We start from the raw sequence: 25,087 nt of genomic DNA, 5'->3' as shown, positions 1-25,087 counted from the left end.
GGGAAACTTATCTTAAGCCTGTGTGTGGTCTCTTTCAGAGTACGGCTAATGTCTCCTCTTAAGAGCACTGAGATGTGACAGAGAGAACCCTGGACTCGGAGTCAGAAGACGTGATTTTGCATTCTGGTTCTATTGTTAGCTATATGACTGAGCAAATTACTTAACTTCTCTGGTTCTCAATTTCTTTGTGTATAAAATGGAAAAAAAAACAAAGAGTTAATTTTGTTGTAGGACATAATATATTGAAAGTGTTTATTTCTTAACTCACTAAAAGTTGTTCAATAACTATCAATCAAATTTAAAAGTTATTGAATTTCTATATTTTCAAAGGAGGACACTTAGAAGCTGGTACAGAGTAAGTTAAGTGTATTTAAATTTCAGCATGAGCATTTCCTACATTCCTAGACACACAAAGACTCAGAATACTTCAAATGGATATATCATTCTTCTTTATGCCAGTTCTTTGCTCGGTTAAATGGCAATCTTCTATGAAACAGGCACTGATGAAATTTAACAGGATAAACAAGTGGCATCTGACATTTCAACAATTAAAAGTTTACCAAATTAGCATATACTGGGAATACTGTACTGTACCCTCCTTCCAAGAGGGATCTCCCTGCGAGGGGAAATAAAGCTACTTGTCTGGAGAGCCTTCCTAGAGTGATATGAATCTTAACCAAATCTATTAAATAATTGTCTCTAGCTAATCCGATTAGTTTTAACTTGAATAATGAAGCCTCTAACGGTATTTAATGTAACATGTCTAAAGTCCAACAATTGCTCTTCTGAGTAGAACTAAACAATTGGAAACAAGATACATGGCAGAGTGCATTAATGGGCACAGCTAGAGAGGCAATTTCTCCAAGAAACTGTGGCACAAAACTGTCTCCTGATTAAGAAAGATGGTGGTTATTGGAGGAAGGGGAGGATGTCCTATTTGTTCAAAGTAACTTAAATTGATCATTTCTACTTGACCCTTTTGCAGATGAAACCAAGCTTAAAGGCTCCTCAAATTTTGCAATCCAGATATTTCTTTCCTAGGCGCACACATTTCAAATTTCTTAGCATTTTTAAAACTAGAAGGCATCCTAAAGTTAACAAAAGACTCAGTTGGTATTCTGAACTATATTCCATATCAAGTATCATAAGGGAAATATCAATCATGGCAACCTGTCTGCATTCTTAATAAATATGATCTAATAAAACTTCTGCTATTTCCATCCTTTGGTCTCAAATGTCTCAATCTGCAACCAACTTCCTAACCTTTCTAAAGATTTGCCTCCCACTGAAAATATGTTTGTCTTCCTGCTCAACGGATGTTTATTTTGTATAATTCAGAATAAGACATAATTGCTAAAATGGTGAGTTTCAGCAACCCTAATAGTCTTCCAGTTGGTATGACAGCTCTGACAGTTTTGTGTTTCTGATCAAATGATGGATCATGCTTTTACAAAAGTTGAAATATATTCTGTCAGGACATTGGCACTGAGCCACAAAGATGTGTATGTATGCATGTGTGCATTTATCAAAAAAGTGAACTAAACTACTTTTGGAAAGCAAGAAAATATATATAAGTATCAATTAGTCATATATAAAAATATACATAGGGTTCATACAGCATGCAAACAATCATTTTTATTAGTTAAATTTATCAGCTACTACTTGTAAGGTAAGCCACTAAGATTATACTTGAATTTCCAACTCCAGAAAATTACAGTAGGTGGGCATCTAGAAAGCAGGTGCCAGACCCTGGGTTAGTATACAAGACTTTTTCCATCTTAGTTGCAGGTATTTCTGTGAGTTGAGTTAGTTTGTCCCTTTGAGAAGAGAGACAAGGACATGACTGTAATATCTACAAAGATTCACCCTGGTTGTATGAAGCGTTTAGGAGGCATATTTGTGGCTAATGTGTTAAATCTAAGTAGAGCCAGCTTTAAGAAAAACCACTACAGAAAATCCAAATTTCAAAACCAATACATTAGAAAAATTCTTATTTACTTAAAAAAAAAAAAAAAAGACTGCAGAGTCCTTGTAAATAGTAGGTTTCCCTGGTGCATTTAAATTAATTAGATTTACTAGGAAAACAGCAAAACTTCAGGAAAACATTATTCTGAATAACTGAGTCAGCTAAACTGTTAAAGGAGAGAGGAAATAGTTGAAGACATATAATTGCTTGAAATTCCAGCATATTACTCATGTAGGCTTTGTCAAATGCCTCACGTGTTACTTTGTATATTATTCACATGGCTGGTGAGGGATACGGATTTTTTTTTTCTTTTTTTGACAAATTCATAGTTTACAAAGAGAAGTGACAGGTGCTTATGACTAACATAGGAACATCATTTACCCTAAGAAATGCTTTATCTTATTTGAGATTTGATGATGCAAGATCACCTACCAGAGTTACCTTGTCCAAAGAGCTTGGTTTGCACCAGTGAAACATCCCACTGCTGTCAAGCTGGTCAGAATCTTGTTCTACATCATGTTGAAAAGTCCTAAATAGGAAGAATGGAGAGTTAGTTTGAGACTATTTGGAGCTCCTCTGTAAGAAAGCCGAGATGTAAAACTCATCAGAGCTTTGAGATCAAAGAGGAGAATAGCATAAGTAGAATGACCACAGATCTGTAAGACTCTAGAATAAAGGCTTAGATGTGAAGAGCACAAAGAGCCCAGACTGTATCATAGCTGAAGACACACTTTGGGCAAAAGCCACATCGGGATTTTTTTTTTTTTTTTTTTTTTTTTGCCTTAGATTACATGTACCTTGAAGATAGTTATTTCTGCTTTTAATTTTGATACTGTACGATACTGTTATTCATTGGTAGATATCATGAGCAGTGTTTTGGGCACCTGAATATGGAATTTACATAGCTGTGAGAGATTCAATCATGGGTGATATTTCTCTCCTTAGCATATTTTCCTCCTGTCTCCTTTCCATATATTTTTCCGAATGGGTCCCTGTTGAAACATTCTGATTTAGTAAATACTTTTTGCATTCTTTAAAGCTTTCATCACTGGTCTGCATTTGCCTAGACTTTGCTTTGATCTTGATCTAAGTCTTGGCAATGCCATCCCCATGGTCACCCCACACTGCAGTTAGACACAAGTTTGTTTCATAATATATTCAATCCATGACAGGGTTGGATGTTCTTTTGAAAAATCCCACTCTCATCCTAAGGAATGCATATTTGCTTGTGAGAGAATAAGAAAACCCTTGTCAAATTACAGAAAATCGAGGATTAGAAAGGCCTATATCAGCCAGGAAAATCTAGGCTTACACTGCAGAAACAACCTCAACATCCCCAGGGCCTAACACAACACAACTTACTTCTTCTCACCTACATTATATATTTTACTCAGGTGAAAAGATGTCTCTGCTCCACACAGCCAGCCAGAACCTGGGGGACAGAGGCTCTACCATCTTATGTCCTCAACATCTGGAACATGCATACTCCTCAGTCACCAGGCAGGGGAGGAAAAAGGAACTGGAGAACCAAGTCTAGGCCTCTAACTGCTTTGGCCCGGGTGACTCGCTTCATTTCTCCTCACATCTCATTGGCCAGAATTAGTCACATGGCTCCTGCTGACTTTAAGAGGTCTGGAGAACATGGGAAGTAACTTAAATTGTTCAGTAAACATTTCTGTCTCTGCCAGAAACTTTAAAGACTACCCGCCCTTATTTTATGCATAAAAGTCAAAGAGCTAACAAAGTGCAAAACTGGCATTTGAATAGAGTGCTGAAGTTGAGGTTACCAACCTCACCATATCCAGCTGCTTTCCTTCCTGAGTATAGGGAAAGGTAGGTGGGGCCATGTGACTAGCTTTGTCCAACGAAATGTGAGAAGAGATGGGTCAGGCAGTGAGAAGCTCTCAGGTGAAGTTCTCAGGGTCTCTCCTAGCCTGGCTGCTCCAGTGGGCACCTTGAGCTGAGTGCCCTGGCCTGCTTGGCCTATGCTGGACATGTAATGTGAACAAGAAATAAACCTTTCTTGTGCTCAGCCACTGAGATTTCATAGCTGTTATCAGGGCATAAGTCCATCCCATTCTAACACCAATTCCTTTTGCAAAACACATGTTCCATGGTATATTAGTAACTGGAGACATCCTAGAAGTAACCAGAGTTTGAGAGCAATGACCCCTCTTTGACAGTCACTGATATGGTCTGGCTGTGTCCCCACCCAAATCTCATCTTGAACAGTAGTTCCCATAATCCCCATGTGTCAGGGGAGGGACCCAGTAGGAGGTAATTGAATCATTGGGATGGTTACCCTCATGCTGGTCTTATGATAGTGAGTGTGTTCTTAGAGATCTGATGGTGTTATAAGGGGCTTCTCCCAAAATTCACTTTGCACTTCTTCCTGCCACCATGTGAAAAAGGACTTCCTTGCTTCCCCTTCGGCCATGATGGTAAGTTTCTTGAGACCTCCCCAGCCATGCTAAACTGTGAGTCAACCAAAACTGTTTCCTTTATAAATTACTCAGTCTCAAATATTAGCAGTGTGACAGAATAATGTAGTCACAGTGCACTTTGGCCTGTGAAAGGTTCTGACAACAGCATATAAAAGGATTTCTGCAGGCCGGGCGCGGTGGCTCAAGCCTGTAATCCCAGCACTTTGGGAGGCCGAGACGGGCGGATCACGAGGTCAGGAGATCGAGACCATCCTGGCTAACACGGTGAAACCCCGTCTCTACTAAAAATACAAAAACTAGCCGGGCGGGGTGGCGGGCGCCTGTAGTCCCAGCTACTCGGGAGGCTGAGGCAGGAGAATGGCGGAAACCCGGGAGGCGGAGCTTGCAGTGAGCTGAAAACTGGCCACTGCACTCCAGTCCGGGCGACAGAGCGAGACTCCGCCTCAAAAAAAAAAAAAAAAAAAAAAAGGATTTCTGCAATATAGAAATCCTTTAAAAATGTATAACCCAGTGTTTCACAACTTATCTGACCACAAAAGCTTTTACTATTTACTCACATGCTTACTTATTTTATTTATTTAAAAGTATCTGTTATTGTCTCCTAAAGTCTTTTGGCATATACTGTACTGTGTGTCACATTACAGATTCAGTCCTGCTCATCTCAGATGTAACTGATAACAATGTTCTCCCATGCAATTTTACTCTATATCTTGGGAGAAATACAATCTATTCCCCTTCATACTGCAGGGTTATGGGGTTTCCTTGTGAATTAATACAGTTTATTATTCAATGTCTAGCCCCCTAACTCAGACCTCAACATAATGACAAGCAATTTTGCTTTCCTCAAGCAGGCTAGATTCTAAATTGATATCTTACACCTTATTTTTTTTTTTTTCAGACAAAAGAACTTACTCCAACTTAGACTGAAGTGTCAAACTTTAAAGTAATAGGACAGAGAGGACCTAGAAGGAGAAGCCAGGATAGGGGGAATGGGATACTAGAAACAGGTTTGGAAAGTCAGAGAGGATAATTCCTAACAAGAGTGGCCAAGGTCTTGATGCAATCCTTAATCTCCTCTTGCACTTAAGAACTACCTATAAACTTAGTGGGTTTAGTGAATTCTAATCATTTGCCTAGTTAGACGATGTAACATATAGGCTTCAAGGTCAGCTTGACCAAAATGGGTTACCCTGTTCATTCAAATTAACATGTCTTTTGGCAATTTAAATACCTATAAGCCATGAGCTCCAACACCACGTTCCAAATGCCCCACAGGCTGTCTTAATTGCACCAGACAGGACCCTGATGACAGCCTTATGACAAGCTTCTTAATGGGACTCACCAGCAAACAGAGCTAATACCTGAATCTGGTCTTGATTTTCATCAGGATTTGGAGAATTGATGAATGATATTATTCATCCATAGAATCTCTTTCTCTCTCTGAGTCGCTTCCTAGACACTCTCCCTAGGATTCCTCAGAACGTGTGTTTACATATCATGACCAAGGTGGTAGTGATTGTCTTTCAGGGACTCTTTGAGAACAATTTGGAAATAGCTATGTTGCCTTTTAGGAGGTGATTCCCTGCTGTCTGCCCTCAGCACTCAAGTCTACAGCTGCTACTACTACTTTCCTTCTGGTCACTTTCTTCAGCTTTTCTCTACTTCCCCTCCTTCTCCACCCTCTCCACCTTCATGATAAATGAAGAGTCTTTGGTCTGGTAATTAAATGCCCTTTTGGCAAATTTAAGATGATCTTCTCCCAAGCACATTTTAACATGACTCAGAATAGGGAATCAATCACTGTACATTTTTATCATAATAAAAGTGTGATATATGTATACAAGCTGTCACAGGCAACATTTTTCTTCATTCTAATGTTATGAAAAACAGACATGCCTTAAAGGAAACACCTGTTGGAGACCGATATTTAAAAAATTCTGGAGGAAACCCACTTCATCATAAAGGCATCCATCTGGTGTCCTTGCCAAAGCAAAACCGAATGCAATTTACATCACCATCCCTTAACTGAAGCTCCCTTCTGCCATATGCTTTGCAAATGTCATGATCCTCACAGAAACATACTCTCCTAAAGAGACTAATAAATCATCTATGAGAATGTTCAGCACCAGCAGTCTTAGAACTTGGAAGCAAGGAATAGACCATAAAGGTTATGCTATAGGAGGAAAAGGTAGCCACCAGGTACCATTCAGGTCAAAAAAAGACCTGTCAAAGCCTGACCAAGGTCGAGGGGGCTTTGTATATAGGAGAGGCTGGCAAGAAATGTGGTGGGAGTTTTACCGGGTGGCCTTCAGCAGGATGTGTTTGGGATAATGGTGGGGTTGGTTCCCTTGGTCACATATCTTGCTTCTTACTGCCCAAGCAACAGTGTGTTGTATTTCTGCCTGGGAGCATCCAGGAAGCAATGAACCTTGAAATATCTGAGTCCCATCTCCAGCTTTCAGCTTTGGAAGCTGCTGGATAAGAACAGTTTTTGCAGCCTGTCCACTTGTGGCTGTGTAGAGCAGCACGCAAATCAGCGTTCCTTTCTGATGACTGCTTTTCTTTGGATTGCTTTGATATGCATGAAGACTGTGTCTCATGAGCAGAATGTGTTGCCTCATGAACTGAATGTGTCACTTGAACATGTTCCAGCAGGGAAAGGCAGCTCTGTTTTCTGTGACCATTCTGAATAGAACTTATATTCTTTCATGTTCCTAGCAACTTATCCTGTATGAATCCTATCAGTTAAAGGAAAAAATAAATAAACCCTGTGCCTTTGGTTGCCAATGGTGGCACCTGATGAAAGACAGACCAAACCATGTAAGAAAACTTCTATTAAGAAGGTGGACTAGGTTTCATTGTGCCAGGTCAGGAGGCATGGTTTCCAAGAATGTAAATTTGTTATCATTATTTTCTCCAACTTATGGATTTGACTCAGATGATTCTTGAAGGTGATCTGCCAAAAAAATGAGATCTTCCACTGTTCACAATATTTATTAGAAAGTTCAAAAAGCCTCGACAATTCCTTTTTTTTTCTTTTGTAGACCTCATTTTCGGCTATGTTAGGAAATCCTGGCTTATGACCATTCTACTTGAAATTTCCTTAAAACCCTACAGATGGCTTATAAATTCTTAAGAGAGAGTTTTCTGGCCTGGATGCAGAGTAATATATTTTTGGGGCAAGATTTGAGTTTTACAGAAATAACAACTTTCATGAAGTTCTAGCATAGAGAGAAGGAGGGAAGAGCATTTGTGTGTCCAGCAGTCTGAGTGGCTTTCTTGGTTCAATCTTTTGAAAACTCCATTGTGACTGTCTCTTGAATATAATAGTCAAGTTCTCGCCAAAATTCTAGAAAAAAATCCTATGTCTCAGGATGCCTTTGATGGTTCTGAGATTTCTGTATATCAAAGGCTGCATCTGCCCTCTCTCCAATGACTTTATATATAGTATAGCAAGGTTATTCAGTTTACACCTGACTTGGAAATACTCATTTATTGTCAATTCTGATGACTTCTGCATGTTATGGGGGAAAAAATCACCTAAAATTGGGGAATGTAAGGGCAGGTTATATAATCAGTGCTTCCCACCTGATCCTACTCACACACCCCCTCCCACACCTATACACATATTGTAGTCAAATATTAAAATCTGAGCCTAATCTTTATGGCCACATTATGATTTAATTTTTCTGGATTTCATCTCATTGCTGTTTATTCATTACGAGGCATTTTATTTTACCTTGGAGGGAAATTTAAGGTTAAAAAAATTGATAATTTTATATAGTTCATTTCCCCCAGGAACCTGTGTATGAGCAAGCTGAAAAGAGATCCTGTGAGTGCCAAGCAACTTTCAGGACCAAGCAACTGGGGACATAATTCACCCTCCCTGTTAGAAAGGCCTCTGTGACTCCTTCCTTTCCTACAAGGAGTGAAATGGGCACCAGGCTCTGTGTCTTGCATTCAGCTTGGCCAGTGATCCTTGCTGTTACTCCTTTACTGGGTAAAATTTTAAAAAGACCTGCCATGAAATCTCATGGGATGTGACATACATTGACAGCAGCCTGGTTACTTCCAAAGCATCAAGCCCCCTTGCTTGCCATCTGGGAAAACCTTAGGAAACCATTTGAGAAGAGGAAAATAAACCCACTGTCTACCAGCCATTCTGCTTTGCTTGGGTTTCCCAGGACATGGAGACTTTCAGGGCTAAAACTGGTCACTCTGTTGCCCAAATGGAGATACTTCTTTGTGCTAATTTGAAAAGCTCCCTGGGAGGAAGAGGAGGAAAGAAAGAATAAAACACTTGAAATATCATGCCTAGAAAGCCTTCCACGTTGTGCAGAAAACTTTCTACACCTCTGTGTTTATTGATGAGTCCTGCTGATGTTTAATGGAAGAGCAGACAGAGAAGACAGCGAGGTGGCCAATAGCCCTGAAATGTTTTAAGATAAACAGGTTCTGTATTCTTCAACCTCTCTCCGCTTCCTGGTCTCTCCTGATTCTTTGCAAACACAGAGTCTTCATGAAGTCATTATTAAATTATAAACTTTAATAGTAGAGATAATAGGTATGATTTTAAAAACATCTGTAAATGGTATTTTTAAAAGGAGGTATATGAAAATTCAGGATATCTTTCTATTCAGTATAATCTAATTTCAATCTACCTAGGAGAATGTAAACTGTGTTCTAAGGTAAACCAGATCAGCTGTGAGCGGAGTGTTCTGTCTGTCTTTAAATGCTGCTTTACAGATGGGCTCTATCAAACTCATGGCCTCTGTTTTCAATGTTTACAATCTAAAATCTCCACAAAGGCTTTTTTTTCTATCTTCTAGCTTAGAAGTTAGATCCAAGGTCAGAGTGGCCCCAGCCCAGGTGAGGCAAGACCAGGATAGAGTTTCTGTTAGATAAACCCACATCTGAGCCGATATTTGAACTTCTCTCTGTTAAGCTTTGCTTTATTTCTGATGAGTAAAAACTGACAGCTTTTCCACAGAGCATTTTCTGTGAAAACACTTGTGTAGGCATCTCTGAGTATAAATTGTTACCAGACGAAAAGAGAAAGATAAAAAGACAATTTCCCTCTTTCTCACCCATTCTATAGATGAACCCTCATTTAAATCCCTTCACATTTCATGGATATTGCATTTGGGATTTTCTATAACATGAGGACAAATGAGACATGACCCAGAGCAGCAGGTTCCTTTAATAAAAGTCAGAGTCTGTGCCCTCAACAAGCCTCGGGCTCAGGGCAAGTCTCAACCCTCATAGGAACCATTTCCTCAGCCAATTTTTTTCAGCATAAGGTTGTAGTTTTAGGTGTTCTTTCCCACACTCTCCAACACTTTCTAAATATCAACTTGTATAGTAAGTGTAGAGGTTGACCTAAATAAAAAATACTTCCTTCCCATAGACAGTTGTGGCATACAGTTTTCTTTGTGTATTGGACAATGAACTGAACAATGAAGTCAGTTACTCTGACACTTTCAATCCTAAAACGCATCACTGAAACAAATGCAAATTTCAGACACAAGACTGTATATTTTTTCTTTTTTCCATTTTGGTGGGGTATGGAGATGGGGAGTAGGAGCATGAGATATCTGAAAACTACTTCCCTTTTCATTGTATTGATCCACTTCCCAAGGTTTTATGGGATTGAGTTCAGGTCAGGGTTCAACATGACATAAATGCTTTCTTTATGCGGTGGGTTGGGAGGCTTGGCCTGGAAAATTATTAACATTAATATCCCCCAAAAGGAATTAGGACTGGAAAAAAATAGCACCCATCAAAATGTTACTGGTGTGAGATGCCCATGTGTTTATGTGTGTGAGAGAGGGATACAGGGGATAGGTATCAAACTCTGCAGAGGAAATTAAAATAATTGCAGGGTATGTGGATATTTTAATGTATTTTCTCTACAAATGGAAAGTTATTTGTGAAGTCTTCTTATCCATATTGCTTAGTTTCTCTGTGGCTGAAAGTTGAAATGGAGTCAACATAGTGTGCTGGTGATTATGGATTTTTGAAAACATTGGAAGGACCCAATGATGTGTTGAGGACCACAGACTTTAAAAATTTCCTCACATCTGGAAGCCATCACTGGAGGAAAGCCTGTGAATATAGGCATCCTGAGTGTTATAACATTTTACTTAGTACCAGCAACCTGTCAAGAAGCAATGGAGATAATGGAGATGGAGGCCATTTGGGATCACTCACGACATGGGAGTCCTCCCGGTCTGTGTGTTACACAATGGCTATTTTTAAAAGGAGGCATGCCTTGATTAAAGATGAAAAGTTAAAATTAGGAGTCTCTTGTGGGAGGGAAAAGGTTATGGACAGTGTTCTTTAACAAGAAGATGTGATTAGTGTAGCTGTGACTAGGGATGAAAGGTAAGCATCAGGGTTTTTTAGTGGACCATATAAGAAGTGCAGGATGAGACAGCCTCAGTAAGGCAGGGGCACTCATACTTAGATGTTTCCTATGCTTTAGTTTTTTAAATTAAAGGTGAATGACAATGGAAGGGGGTAAGAAGGAGGATATTCACCCTGCTCTGTTCACTTCTAATTTGAAATGAAGTTTCTAAAGGTCATTAAGTCCTCAGCTTTCCTGATGTGTGACTCTTGGTCACATTCATATTTGGATTCCTTGAAGCTAAGACCTGTTGCACCAAGAAACTATCTAGATGTTTCACTTCTTATTCTAAAGCTCCAGAGGGAAATACTGGAAGTCATTTATTTCCTTGTAAATGTTTTCACTTAGTTGCAGAGCCATTTATTGGGGGAGAGAGAAAAACAGAGAGAGAGAGAGAGAGAGAGAGAGAGAGAGAGAATGATTCTATAAATTTTATGGGAATTTCTCTACAATTTAAAAATCAACACCAAACATACACATACACACAGCTTTTGGCAATAAAATTCTGACTTATGTCTAATCAAAATGTCTGCACAATGGAACCACTGTGCATGCTGATAAGTGAGTTTTGACTCACACCCTTTTTGCTGTTGTCCCATAGCAAGAACAAAATCACCTCATGGTTCACCACTAGTTATAACTCATGAAGAAGCACATGCATTTCTCTCTTTACTGATCTTGTGGAGTAAATGGAAGATGCAAAATTGTGTACTGTTAAAGTTTTTTAGGTAAGCAACCTTGTCTTTTATAGACTAGAATAAACTGGCATCTGTATGAAACTATCTTAATACAAATATAAATAATATCTCACTTCCTGGTGATCAGTTTCTTGATTATTTTGCAAGAAAAAATGTTTTCCTATGATCTCTTTCTCTTTCATATCAAAAACTCCATTGAAATAAATTCCCAATCATGTCTCAGCTCTTTTTACTGTTTGAAAAAGAAAATAAACTGCATGTTCTCTGAAATTTTCCTCCAACCTCTTCTGTTTGATCATCTCAAAGGAGCAGACCTTCTTTCTCAGAGTTTCAGGGGTAAAGGTCCAACAGTAACCACACCAAATTTTAGATGTCTTAATGATTATCGCATTCTATTCTTTGATTCCTTTATCTGCTGTACTATTATTTTTTGTTTCCATGGAAAATTAAGCTTATATAATTGAGTCAATTCCTCCTTAAAAGTATTATTTACCCCTACTTTTCCCAATTTTCCAACAACCTATTAATCTAAACTCAAAACATTTATTAGTAGTTTGGAATGAAAATTACTGCCTTTGTCAAATTATCATAAATCTAGTCTTTATTGTTTCCAGACATCTGATGTGATACTGTTCATTTTAACTATCAAGAACAGAGTTGACAAATTTTATTTTGTAAAGGGCTAGATAATAAATATTTTAAGCTCTTCAGGTCAAGAGGCTAAATTGGTATCATGTAGCTACTTACATAACAAGAAAGAAAAAAAGTTTTTATAAATATTCATTGATGGTATTTAAAATATAATAGTTTAGTAATTTAAATTTCTTAAATTATAGGTCTCCTAATGAAAACAAAATAATTTTTAAGGAATTTTTAAACATTGGCATTCATGTTAATATTCTCTATAATCAAAATTAATTGCAAATGTTCATATGTTAATGTTGACACCAACAAAATTTAACATATTTTATCTTTGAAAATGTCTTTTCACACAGATAGGTACTATCACATACCGATAGTGCTCCAAGAGCATAAGATTCTATAATAATTGAGCATATTTATTGCTTAGAAGTCATTTATAGAATTTTATTAGATTCTTCTTTTGATATTTGCCTTTTAGCATGTCATTATACTGCAGATTAATCACTTGCAATGAAAGTTTAGGTAGAATCTTCTCAATTGCATTGTTAAGTAAACTTTGAAATATAGAATTTTTTTAGCACTTGCATCAAGGTCTAAAACGACAATGCTGAAATTGAGATCAGAAAATATATCTACAGAGATTTGTGTGGAAATATTAATCTCATTTTTTATTTTAACTTTTGATAGCATGGGAAGTATATAAAGAAGCATGATATTAGTTGTGATTCAAAGATTGATGATTGTCATTGTAATTATGATAGAATAAGTTTCACATATTAGCTTTACTTTGACTTTCAATTTTAAATTTGTCAATCGAGATGATGAAACCTGCAGTGAATAATAAGTTTTGAAGTCATTTAGTGTTCTGAAATAGTGGTTGACAGCACAGTTCTTCTTATTCAGAAACATTTTAATCTTGATCCAGGTTTAAAAAATAACACAAAAGGCCAGGTACAGTGGCTCATGCTTGCAATCCCAGCACTTTGGGAGGCCAAGGCGGGCAGATCACTTAAGGCCAGGCATTTGAGACCAGCCTGGCCAACATGGTGAAACCCCACCTCTACTAAAAATATAAAAATCATCGGGGTGTGGTGGTTAGTGCCTGTAGTCCCAGCTACTTGGAAGTCTGAGGCAGAAGACTCACTTGAACCGGGGCAGTGGGGAGGGCAGAGGTTGCAGTAAGCTGAGATTGTGCCACTGCACTCCAGCCTGGGTGACACAGAGAGACTCTGTTTCAAAAAAAAAAAAACCCACACAAAACTTTACTATTGTTAAGTTCTTAAACTGATGTGTGGTAGGGTAAGTCAGGATATTCAGCTTTTATTTCTTACAAAACGTTATGGAACTAACAATGGCAAAGTTTATGAGAGCTAATGAAGTTCACCATTGACACTTCTGGTTCAATAACTCATGATAAATTCATATATTCTTCACAAAATACTTTCTGATAGATAAAACAATAAGGACTATAGTCTTCATGCATTTTACATTTTATGAACTTTGTAAATTTGTCTAACTAGGACTGTTTCTGGTCCACATGTATTTTTGTATCAGGTGTATTACATCTTAGCAGATTCTGCTTCAGATTATGCTGAATTAATATTTTCTCAACTTCTTTGAATATATTTTCACAGGTAGTTGTGCAATGTAAACTATTCACAGAGGCCATTTAGGCACTTCAAACTCTGCACTGACTCCTTGAATAAACAATAACTAAGCTGTATCACTAATGTATGTTAACATATTAAAAGCTGAGGGAAACCACTCACAACTATTTTCCTTATTTTTAAGTGATATTGGTATTGCTTCTGATGTCTTCAATTCTTCCAGCAATGATTTTTGCTGAAAGGTTAATAGTACTAGGCAGTTTTATTTTGTCTGGATACATTTTTTGGTCTTCTGCAATCAAACACAATTTAATTGACTCGCCATCAGTAAATGACTTCTCTTTCTTGGTTAACAAGTGAGTCACTCAGAAACAAACTCTGGTTGCAAATTCTGCTGTGCTAAGATGTTCTTTTAAAATTTTATAATTTTTCTAACCATGGCTTCACCATGAATTGGGAATATTGTGTTAAGTGCCAAGTTTGATAATATCAGCATATATTGTATTCTTTTACCACAGTTATACTTTCATCGCAAATGAAACACAATGCTTTTGTATGGCAAATCATATAAAAACAGGTAGCGAAGTGGATTTTGACTTCTAATCTAGAAAGCAGACTGACACCATTTTAAAATAGCATTTGCATAGACCAAAGATATCACAAATACTCAGTGGCATTTGTTAATGGAAAATTTTTTTGTGAATTATCTATATTTCTAACATTTTTGGATTTTTGGCTTGCAGACTAAAAGTGTCAAGTTAGAGATGAAGAAACGCATTGCTGCAAAGAGACGGTCTTAAACCATCTTGAGAGACCTTTACACATTTAATAATAAGATGAAAAATAACTATAAAAAGTAACTACAAGGGACATTCTTCCAGAATGGCAGAGTTAGGGCCTTTGAATATTCACTAATCTACACAAGCAATGAGAATATTGACAAAAAACTTATCAAAATCAACATCTTCAGAGTTCTGGAAATAAACCAGAGACTTGAAGCAATATGAGGAGTATTTGTTTAAGAAAAATCGTGAGATCTTGGTAAGAACAATAAGTTTCATGGTATTTTTGAGAAATGCTATTCCCATTCTGCTCTCTTTAGTTCAACAGTAGCCTTCAAGATCAGAAGCCTTACAATAACAGTAGCTCTGAAAACCAGCAGTCTAGCAGCCACCAGAGAGAAAATAATAGATCTGAAGCTGTTAAATATGCTTATTCACAGAATATGTTACTATTTGAGCTTCCTAGCAGTTCCCTGGAAATGCCCACTTACAGGGCTTATCTTTATTTGGCCTGGGAGCTTCCTCAGTGGATTTTTTTCCTGAGGCATTTAAAAAAATAATCAGCAGTAATTTTTTAAAATTGCAAGTATCTGAGTTATAGTTAACAATGTGGCCCCCCAAAAAAAGACTAATAAAAATCTTCAAAAGAAAAAGCTGGAGAATTAGAAGTCTATAGAGAGGGCCAGGTATGGTGGCTCATGCCTGTAATCCCAGGACATTGGGAAGCTGAGGCAGGTGGATCACCAGAGGCCAGGAGTTCAAGACTAACTTGGGCAACATGGTGAAACCTCATCTCCACAAAAAAAAAAAAAGAAAAAAAAAAGTAGCTAAGCATGGTGGCTCACATCTGTAATAACAGCTACTTGAGAGGCTGAGTCAGGAGAATTGCCTGATCCCAGGAGGTGGAGGTTGCAGTGAGCTGAGATTGTGCCACTGCACTCTGTCCTGGGTGACAAAGCAAGACTCTGTCTCAAACAAAACAAAAGAAAATAACAGACTTCTTATAGAGGGTATTAAAAGGTTTTGAAACATTCACTGTAGGAAACTAAATAAAAATAAAATCATGTGCATGTTTGCAGAGTTGTAAATACACCTAGGGAAAAAAACCTGAGATATTCCTAATCTCTTCTGGCTGATATTGAGACTGCACAAACCAAAAATGAAGGCTAAGGCAAAGATGTAAACTGCTAAAATGTCAAAGGAATTACCTCAACATGTACACAGAATCCCTTGGCAAATGTAAGAAGACTTATCAGTTGAAGGCATTTAAGGAAATCTCAGTGCAATCATTAGCTGACCATAAAGCTAAGTGAGTAGAGATTTAAGTGTCAATATACAATAAAGCCTAGCAAAATAGTTTTTAGAGTTGTCATATAATATTATTTAAAATGCCTGGCTTTCAACAAAAAATTATGAGACACAAAGACAGAGGAAGTATGGGCCATACCTGGCAGGTGGGGTGGGGGGTGGGAACATCAATAGATAGATTACAAGAAAATAAACAAATGGAAATTCTGGAGTTAAAAAGTACAATAACTGAAAAGAAAATTTTAGTGGAGGAGCTCAACAGCACATCTGAGTTGACAGAAGGAATAAATGAGCTTAAATATAAGTCAATGGAGATAATGCAGTCAGAAAAATAGAAACAAAAACCTATTGAAGAAATATACACAGAAATTTGACAAAACTGTGGGACATCATCAAGTGTATCAACATACACAAAATGGGAGTTCCAGAAATAGGGGAGAGAGAGAAAGAAGAAAGAATACTTAGATAACGGACATGAATTTTACATATTTAATGGAAACATTAACTTACAAATATAAGCAGCTAAAGTAATCTCAAAGATATTCACACCTGGATATATCATAATCAAATTGTTCAGAGCCAAGGGCAAATAGAAATCTTGAAAGCAGCAAGCAAAAAGCAACTCAGCATCTACAAGGGATCCTTAATAAGATTAATAGCTAATTTCTCATCAGAAACCATGAAAGCCAGAAGGCAGTGAAAGAGCATATATAAAGTTCTCAAAAAAAAGACATATCAGTTAAGAATTCTATATCCAACCAAGTATTATTCAAAAACGATGAAGAAATGGAGACATTTTCAGATAAAGAAAAATGGCCAGAATTGTTGTTTGCAAACTTTTGTTATGAACAATACTAAAGAGTATTACAATTCCTTCAGGCTGAAGTGAAAGGATGACAAACATTAACTTGCATCCACATTAAGAAATAAAGAGTAGCAGTAAAAGTAATTACATAGGTAAATAGGAAAGATAGTATTATCTCTCTATGCATCCGTCCATTCATCCATCCATTCTTCCATCCATCTGCCCATCCATCCTTTTGTATTATCTTGTCTGACTTAAAATACAAGTTTGCAAAGCAATTATAGGATTGTGTTGATGAACCTAGAATATTATCAAGATGTAATTTGTATGATAATCATAGCACAAAGGTGAGGCAAAGAATTAGAGCTACATAGAAGTAAAATAGTTGTGTACTAGTGAAAATAAAATGGTATTAATATCAACTATGTGGCTATAAGTTGTTAATTGTAATCTCCAAGGCAACCACTAATAAAATAAAAATATTCTAAAAGAAATCACAAGAGAATTAAAATGGTACAATAGAAAATATCTATTTAACAAAAAAAAAGGCAGTAATGGTAGAATAGATTAAAAACAGATGAGACATATATAAAAAATGCCAAAATGGCAGATTTAAATGCTTCATTATTCATAATCAATTTAGGTTTAAATAGATTACACATTAAATAAAAAGGCACAGGTTGTAATAATATTCATAAAATATATATTTCATTTACAAGAGAAAGAATTTAGATTCAAAGCACAAATAGGTTGAAAGTAAAAGGATGGAAAATAATGGCATGAAAATAATAATTAAAGGAGAACTGTAGTGGTCATACTAATAATAAACACAACAGACATCAAGAAAAAAGGTACTAAATATAAGTGTTAACATGATTTATCTTTCTTCATTATTTTATTTTAATCTGTCCAAATATTTATATTAAAAGTAGATTTCTTATATACAGCACATGTTGAGTCTTATTTCTTTATCAACTCTAACAATAGCGTCTTTTAATTGTTGCATTTATGCCACTCATATTGAAAAGATTATTGATATGGTTGGATTAATGTCTACCACATTTGTAACTGTTTTCTAATTTGTTACATTTGTTTTTTCTTTCCTGTCCTCTCTGGTTTTGACTGAACATTTTATATTATTTCCTTTTATCTCTTTTTGTAGCATAACACAACACTTATATTTATTTTTTGAAATTAGGAGTTGACCTCAAATTTGCAATATATATTTTTAACTGATTTAAGTTTCTCTTTGAATAACACTACACTGCCTGATGTGTAGTGCACGTCATTTCCGACTCATCCTTTCCATCTCCTATGATGCTGCTGTCATTCATTTCAAGTATCTAGGTATATTGGTCACCTCATACAATTTTACTATTAATACTTTAAAGAGTTATATTTTAAGTCAATTAAAAATAAGAAAAATAAAATATTTTATTTATTCTGTCTTGAATATTCTTTATATAGATCTCAGTTTCTGATCTATATAATTTTCCTTCTGCCTGAAGACTTTCTTATCATCTTTTGACATTTCTTGTAGGGTAAGCCTGCTGGTGATAAACTGCCTCAGTTTTTGTTTTGAGGAAGTCTGACTGTTTCCTACAATTTTGAAGAAAAACTTTACTGCAAATAGAATTTTAGGTTGATGGGTTTTTTTCTTTCAATACTTTAATTCACTTCACTCTTTTCTTACTTATGGTTTCTGACAAAAAGACAACTATAATTATTTTCTATGTTTCTCCATGGGCAAGATGACTTCTTTTTCATTTGGGTTCTTTCATAATTTTCTCTACCTTTTTTTTCTTAGCAGTTTGAATATGACATTCATAGTTGTATATATTTTGTTATGTATCCTACTTATTTTCTGAACTTTCCAGGTCTGTGGGTTAGCATTATTAATTTTGGAAAGGTCTCAGCTATTATTACTTCAAACATTTGTTCTCCATATTTTCTTTCTCCTCCTCATATTACAGTTATGCATATATTCACATTTTAAATTTGTCCCACTTTTCTTTTATATTGTTCTTATTTTTTACTCTTCTTTAAGCCCTTTTATATCAGTTTGGAAAATTTCTGAAGATGTATCCTTGAGAGTACTTATTCTCTCTCTTTCTTAGTTTAAATGCATTTTATTTTTAGACAATCTACATGACAAGTTTTTTCCTTAAAAGTAATGCCTCCATGCCAGATAAATCAGAGTCAAAACAATTAAAGAGCTCAAGATGACATCAGTCTCATTTGTCTTAATCTCTGGTGTTGTGTCAATGACAAGTGGCAGCCAGTTATGATGACAGCTGATAGATCCAAAGTAACTACCAAATTTGTTAACATCCTTTAATTTCTAAACCATTCTTTAAAACATCATATATGGGGTCACACTGACCATCCTTATAGTAGTTCAGCAGAGCAACTATGCCAGGTGGATTTAGGTTTTCACCAATAAAGAATTGGTAGTTTTGCTGGGCATGTAGCTCATGCCTGTAATACAAGCACTTTGGAAGGCCAAGGCAGGTGGATCACTTGAGGCGAGGAGTTCGAGATCAGCCTGGCCAACATGTTGAAACCCTGTCTCTACTAAAAATACAATAATTAGCTGGGCATGGTGGTGTGCGCCTGTAATCCCAGCTACTGGGGAGACTGAGGCAAGAGAATCACTTGAACCCAAGAGGCAGAGATTACAGTGAGCTGTGATTGTGCCGCTGCACTCCAACCTGGGTGACAGAGTGAGACCCTGTCTCAAAAAGAAAAAAAAAATGGAATTAGTAGTTTTTGAAATTAGCAAAGATGTGCTTGATTTGTTCTTCATTCCTGTTATAAAAGGTTTCACTCTTTCTGGTCTCTGTTCTTCAAGTTTTTCTTTGATTGATTTCATGTAATCTTTGATATACTTCTGGTAGACTTCTTTTGTGAAGTTGCTTCCTGCAAGTGATGGTTTGTAACAATATCAACACTAGTGATTACCGTACTTTCAGTAACTTCACCCTCAGTACTTTCAGAGGAGGAATCTCTGCCAATGAGTGAGTCATCAGTGTTCCCTGTTGTCTTACTGACCATCTTCTGCTCTACTTCCAGGCACAGCCCATTTGTGATCTCCCAGATCTTGTAAATGTCAGAGAACATCTCATTGTGACTGATGAGGTCCTGGAAGGTAATCGTGATGGGGCTGAAGGGAGATGAAGGTGGCACTAGCTTAGCAGAAGCCTGGAGCTCACGGCACAGTGCAGCCAGAGTGGTGTTGTGGGGGAGGGAGGAGTGGGAGGAAAAGCTACTCTCCTTTTCGTGCTGTCCAGTCTACTGGTGAGCCAATCAAGGCATTTTCTATTTCTGTTACTGTGGTTTTGATTTCTAGTATTTCCTTTGATTATTTCTTAGGATTTCTACCTCTCTGCTTACATTGTTCATTTGTTGTTCCATGTTGTCTATGTTTTCTATCAGAGTCTTTAACATATTAATCATACTTATTTCAAATTATGATAATTCCAAATTGGCATCATCTCTTAGATTGTTTCTGTTACTTAGTTTTTCTCCTCTATAAAATAAAAATAAAATCCTAAATCCCCCTTCCTCCTACCAACTGAACAGATTCCCTCTTGGCCAAAGGCACCACAGAAAAATCTTTAAAAACTGAGTTCCCAGCCATGACAGGAGAAGAGATCAGATGAGCCTCATGATACCCCCTCTCTTCTATCATTTCAACATAACTACTGACTAGTATTAATGTTAAAATAGAGATGATAAGACTGACAGAACAGACTCTTCGTGGCAATAAGATACCAAATTATAAACAGAACTTTAGGCCATTCTAGGCAAGGGTTAAGTCATGTACCCTACCCTTAAGAAATAAATGACATTCGAACTGCCACAACGCTTTTGGTTTGTTTCTCTAGCAGCTAAACAAGCACTGACCTCAAGATAAGCAATATTAAAACAATTTGTAGCTCATCACCACATTCTGACTAATTGATCCCTGTTCTACCAGCCATAACTACAGCTTTTATGGGACAAGAGACTGATTTCAGCACTTTCTACAGATAAGAAGACCATCAACCATGGATTGGTTCTGGCCAGTTTCCAGAAGCTACACTCTGACATGCGTTCATGCCTTGAAAAGGAATTTTGATGTTTAAAGGCCTAGTTGTGATACATTTAAATGTCTCATTTCTCCAAAAAAAATACAAATGGCCAATAAACAGATGAAAAAATGCTCAGCATTTTCAGAAAAATGCTCAACTAATCATCAGATAAACGCAAATTAAAACCACAATGAGATACCACCTTTACTCCAGACAGAATGGCCATTATTAAAAGTCAAAAAACAATGGATGTGGTGAAAAGGGAATGCTTCTAAATGGTTGGTGGGAATGTAAATTAGTACAATCTGTATGGAAAACAGTATGGAGATTTCTCAGAGAACCACAAGTAGATCTACTATTCAATTCAGCAATCCCACTACTGGGTATCTAAGTAATTATATCAAAAAGGGCAATATAAGTAATTATATCAAAAAGACACCTACACACATATGTTTATTGCAGCACAATTCACAATTGTAAAGATATGGAAACAACCTATGCGCTCATCAACTGATGAGTGGATAAAGAAAATGTGGCATATATACACCATGGAATACTACACAGCCGTTAAAAAGAACAAAATAATGTATTTTGTCACAACTTGGATGAAACTAGAGTCCATTATTCTAAGTGAAGTAATTCAGTAATGGAAAACCAAATACTGCATGTTCTGACTTATAAGTGGGAGCTAAGCTATGGGTATGCAAAGGCATACAGAGTGGTATAATGGACACTGAAGACTCAGAAGGGGGACACTGGAAGGAGGATGAGAGACAAAAAACTACATATTGGGTACAATGTATACTGCTTTGGTGACAGGTACACTAAAATTTCAGATTTCACCATGATGCAATTCATCCATGTAACCAAAAAACCACTTGTACCCCTAAAGCAGACATTAAAAAAATATTAAGTCTCCACCCCAAGGTAAACATGGGTCTCATGTTGCATGCACATTCATAGCTTTTCCTGTAACCTGTTGAATACATATGTTTTGCCAACCTGTTCAACATAAAGCTCCTAGCTCAACCCCTTTTCCTTTGAAATTCCTGTCTCTATTTTTTCCTGAAGGCTCACTTCCCAGCTTGTGGGATGGCCACCTTACAGGCTGTAACCTTTCACAAGAAATAAAGTCTCCTTTCCGAATTTATAAATTGTGTGATTTTAAACTGAACATCTCAGAGAGTGTTTTGTTTTATTTTTGGCTTTTGCATTCTTTGCAACTTTGTTTTACAATGGGATATGCTGTATTAGATAATAAGAACTGAGGTAAATAGATGTTCAGTGTGAGATTTTATGTTAATCTAGCTGGCAATTGCACTATTGTTTGCTGTAGCTGTAGTTTTCAGTGGCTCCAAATTCCTCTAGTGTCATTGCTTTTGTCTACTTGGTTGTCTTCGGGTTTTCCTAAGAACGCCTTCTTGAATAATCTGTACCTTGCACCTCTTTCAACTATAATTCACTTTTGTGATACTGAAGCCCTATTGGTGTGGTGGTAACGTGTGGGATACAGGAAGATTATATGATTGTATGATGAAGTCTCAGATTTTTAGTGGGTCTGTTTTTGGAGGCTGTGACCATCAGCATGGATCTTAACTCCCCACATTTCTCCGTTCTTCTTCAGGTGATACAGGGGTAGAGTAGGAGACATGCCATTCCCTCAGCTGAGGCAAAGCCCTGGGAAAGTATTTTTTTTCCCCTGGAGAGCAGGCCCTTGTAATGGAGAATGTTCTGATTCTATTTCTTTTTACTTTTTTTTTCAGACAGAGTCTTGCTCTGTCGCCCAAGCTGGGGTGCAGTGGCGCAATCTTGACTTACCACAACCTCCGCCTCCTGGATTCAAGCGATTCTCCTGCCTCAGCCTCCAGAGTAGCTGGGATTACAGGCGCCCACCACCTGACCAGCTAATTTTTGTATTTTTAGTAGAGATGGGGTTTCGCCATGTTGGCCAGACTAGTCTCGAACTCCTGACTTCAGGTTTTTTCATTTTTTTTATTTGAGACGGAGTTTCACACTGTCACTCAGGCTGGAGTGCAGTGGTGTGATCTCACACACTGCAACCTCCGCCTCCGGGCTTCAAGCGATTCTCCTGCCTCAACCTCCCTTGTAGCTGGAAGTACGGGCACCCACCAACATGCCCAGCTAATTTTTGTATTTTTAGTAAAGGCGTGGTTTCATCATGTTGGCCAGGCTGGTCTTCAACTCTTGACCTCAGGTGGATCCCTCCGCCTCGGCCTCCCAAAGTGCTAGGATTATAGGCGTGAGCCACCGTGCCTGGCCTCTGGTTGTATTTCACAATGGTTACTCTTTCTCTCACCCTGCCAGAGTCTCTGAGGGAATTTTTCTAGGCCTTTCACTGGAAAAATCCTGGAACCTGGTAGAATTCCTGAAGGCAAAACCCTCCAAAGTGTGCCCCCAGGAGTTTCTCATTCTATACCTTATCCACACTCGCCTGTAGTAATTTATCCCAGTTATCATGTAAATATTCCTACTAGTTTACAGCTTCAGTGCTTCCCCCAGTGAGCAGATCTCAGCTGTGATTCTCCACATTTCTGGATTTTGCCCTATAACCTCAGTTTCACTGATGGGCCATGAAAAGTCTCTAATTTTTCAGTTTGTTTAGTTTTTTGTTATGGTAAGGACAGGAGTAATGACTTCAAAGATCTTTACAAGTCAGAGTTAAAATTGGAAATTCAACCACAGCTTTCTTTATTCACTAAGACTGCTTCTCCTAGGCCACAGAAACTGAAGGCTTGGTTTTCTTACTCTCCACCCCCTTTTTTTTGTTGTTGTTGTTGTTTGTTTGTTTTCTGTTTTCTGTTTTGTTTTTTCTTCTTTTTTTGAGATGGAGCCTCACTCTGTTGCCCAGGCTGGAGTGCACTGGCTCAATCTCGGCTCACTGCAACCTCCACCTCCCAGGTTCAAGCGATTCTACTGCCTCAGCCTCCGGAGTAGCTGGGAGTACAGGTTTGCCCCACCACACCTGGCTAATTTTTGTACTTCTAGTAGAGACATGGTTTCGCTATGTTGGCCAGAGTGGTCTGGAACTCTTGACCTCAGGTGATCCACCCGCCTCAGACTCCCAAAGTGCTGGGATTACAGGCATGAGCCACCACGCCCAGCTATTGGTTTTCAAATGTGGTTCACATCACGGCATACCTCCGCCACACATTTAACCTGAAAACTCCCCTTTCAATAATTAAATACACTTTCTTCACGGGTCATTATGATGTGATTTATGACATATGTGTAATTGTCAGAATTACTGTGGGTAATTAAAATAAGAAGCGAATGCTGCCAGAGGCTTCAGTCCCTCTCAACGTCCTCATTAAAAATCAGGAGCTGACCAAATTATAAATAGACTGGTTTGCACAAGTTCCCAGCAAAACCTAATTATGAAACTTATCCTTATTCTATCAGAACTCACTCCATTAGTCATGCAAATTCTGAAAATGATTAAGCTATTTTATGTGCCGGAATTGTGGAATTAATAATAAAGAGGTGGGTAGCAGTAATTAGCCATTACTGTGAAACTTCATTATCTCAGGTCACTCTGGGTCAAAGTTGCATGTCTTCCCAACCCCACACCCAACACACTGAAGATGCATCCCTACCTTTAAGATAGTTTAATACATGATTTAATGGTTTTAGTGAATTTATGATAACTTTTTAAAATGAAAGCTAAACTAGGAGAAGGAAGAGGATTTATGAACTCTGCATGAGGTAGTATTTTGCAATGGATTGGACACAGATATTTGGCAACTATAATCAGCAGAAGTCTTTTTTTTTTTTTTAAACAGTGTCTGGCTCTGTCATCCAGGCTGGAGTGCAATGACATCATCTCAGCTCACTGCAGCCTCAACCTCCTGGGCTGAAATGATCCTCCCACTTCAGCCTCCCAAGTAGCTGGGACTACAGGCATGTGCCACCACACCTGGCTAATTTTTGCTTTTTTTTTTTTTTTTTTTGTAGAGACAGGGTTTCACCATGTTGCCCAGGTTGGTCTTGAACTCCTGTGCTTAAGTGATCCTCCCACCTCTGCCTTCCCAAGTGCTGGGATTACAGGCGTGAGCCATGGTGCCCAGTCAGTGGAAGTCTTTCTTCCCAGAAAAGGCAAAGCACAACAAGGAGAAATTAGTTACCCTGAGGTTGTTTCTGGATATGGCAGCTGGAACAGGAGTAAATGATAAAGTTCAAAGCTTAGATGATTATGTCTCATCTTCTCTCTAGTTTCACAGATAGGGGATTTAGCCTGGAGAGAATAAATGACTGCCAGTTACTAAGAGAGCCAGATATCAAGCCTAATGCTACGTGTCTCTTCTTTAAAGTGTGATAGGCAACCAACTGATGAGGAAA

The 25,087-nt window shown here is 37.6% G+C and overlaps 1 protein-coding gene across 1 annotated transcript in view; it reads right to left on the bottom strand.

Moving 5' to 3' along the window:
- Window positions 1–25,087, bottom strand: part of KCNU1 (potassium calcium-activated channel subfamily U member 1) — a 170,009-nt gene that overhangs the window by 33,481 nt on the left and 111,441 nt on the right. Inside the window, exon 20 of the mRNA XM_033230778.1 lies at window positions 2,399–2,495. Coding sequence (XP_033086669.1) covers window positions 2,399–2,495 — 97 coding nt within the window. The remainder of the gene's footprint in view (window positions 1–2,398; window positions 2,496–25,087) is intronic.

Source organism: Trachypithecus francoisi, unplaced genomic scaffold (genome assembly GCF_009764315.1).
Source record: "Trachypithecus francoisi isolate TF-2019V2 unplaced genomic scaffold, Tfra_2.0 Contig01440, whole genome shotgun sequence".
Lineage (NCBI taxonomy): Eukaryota > Metazoa > Chordata > Mammalia > Primates > Cercopithecidae > Trachypithecus > Trachypithecus francoisi.
This window is presented reverse-complemented; position numbering and strand designations above follow the sequence as displayed.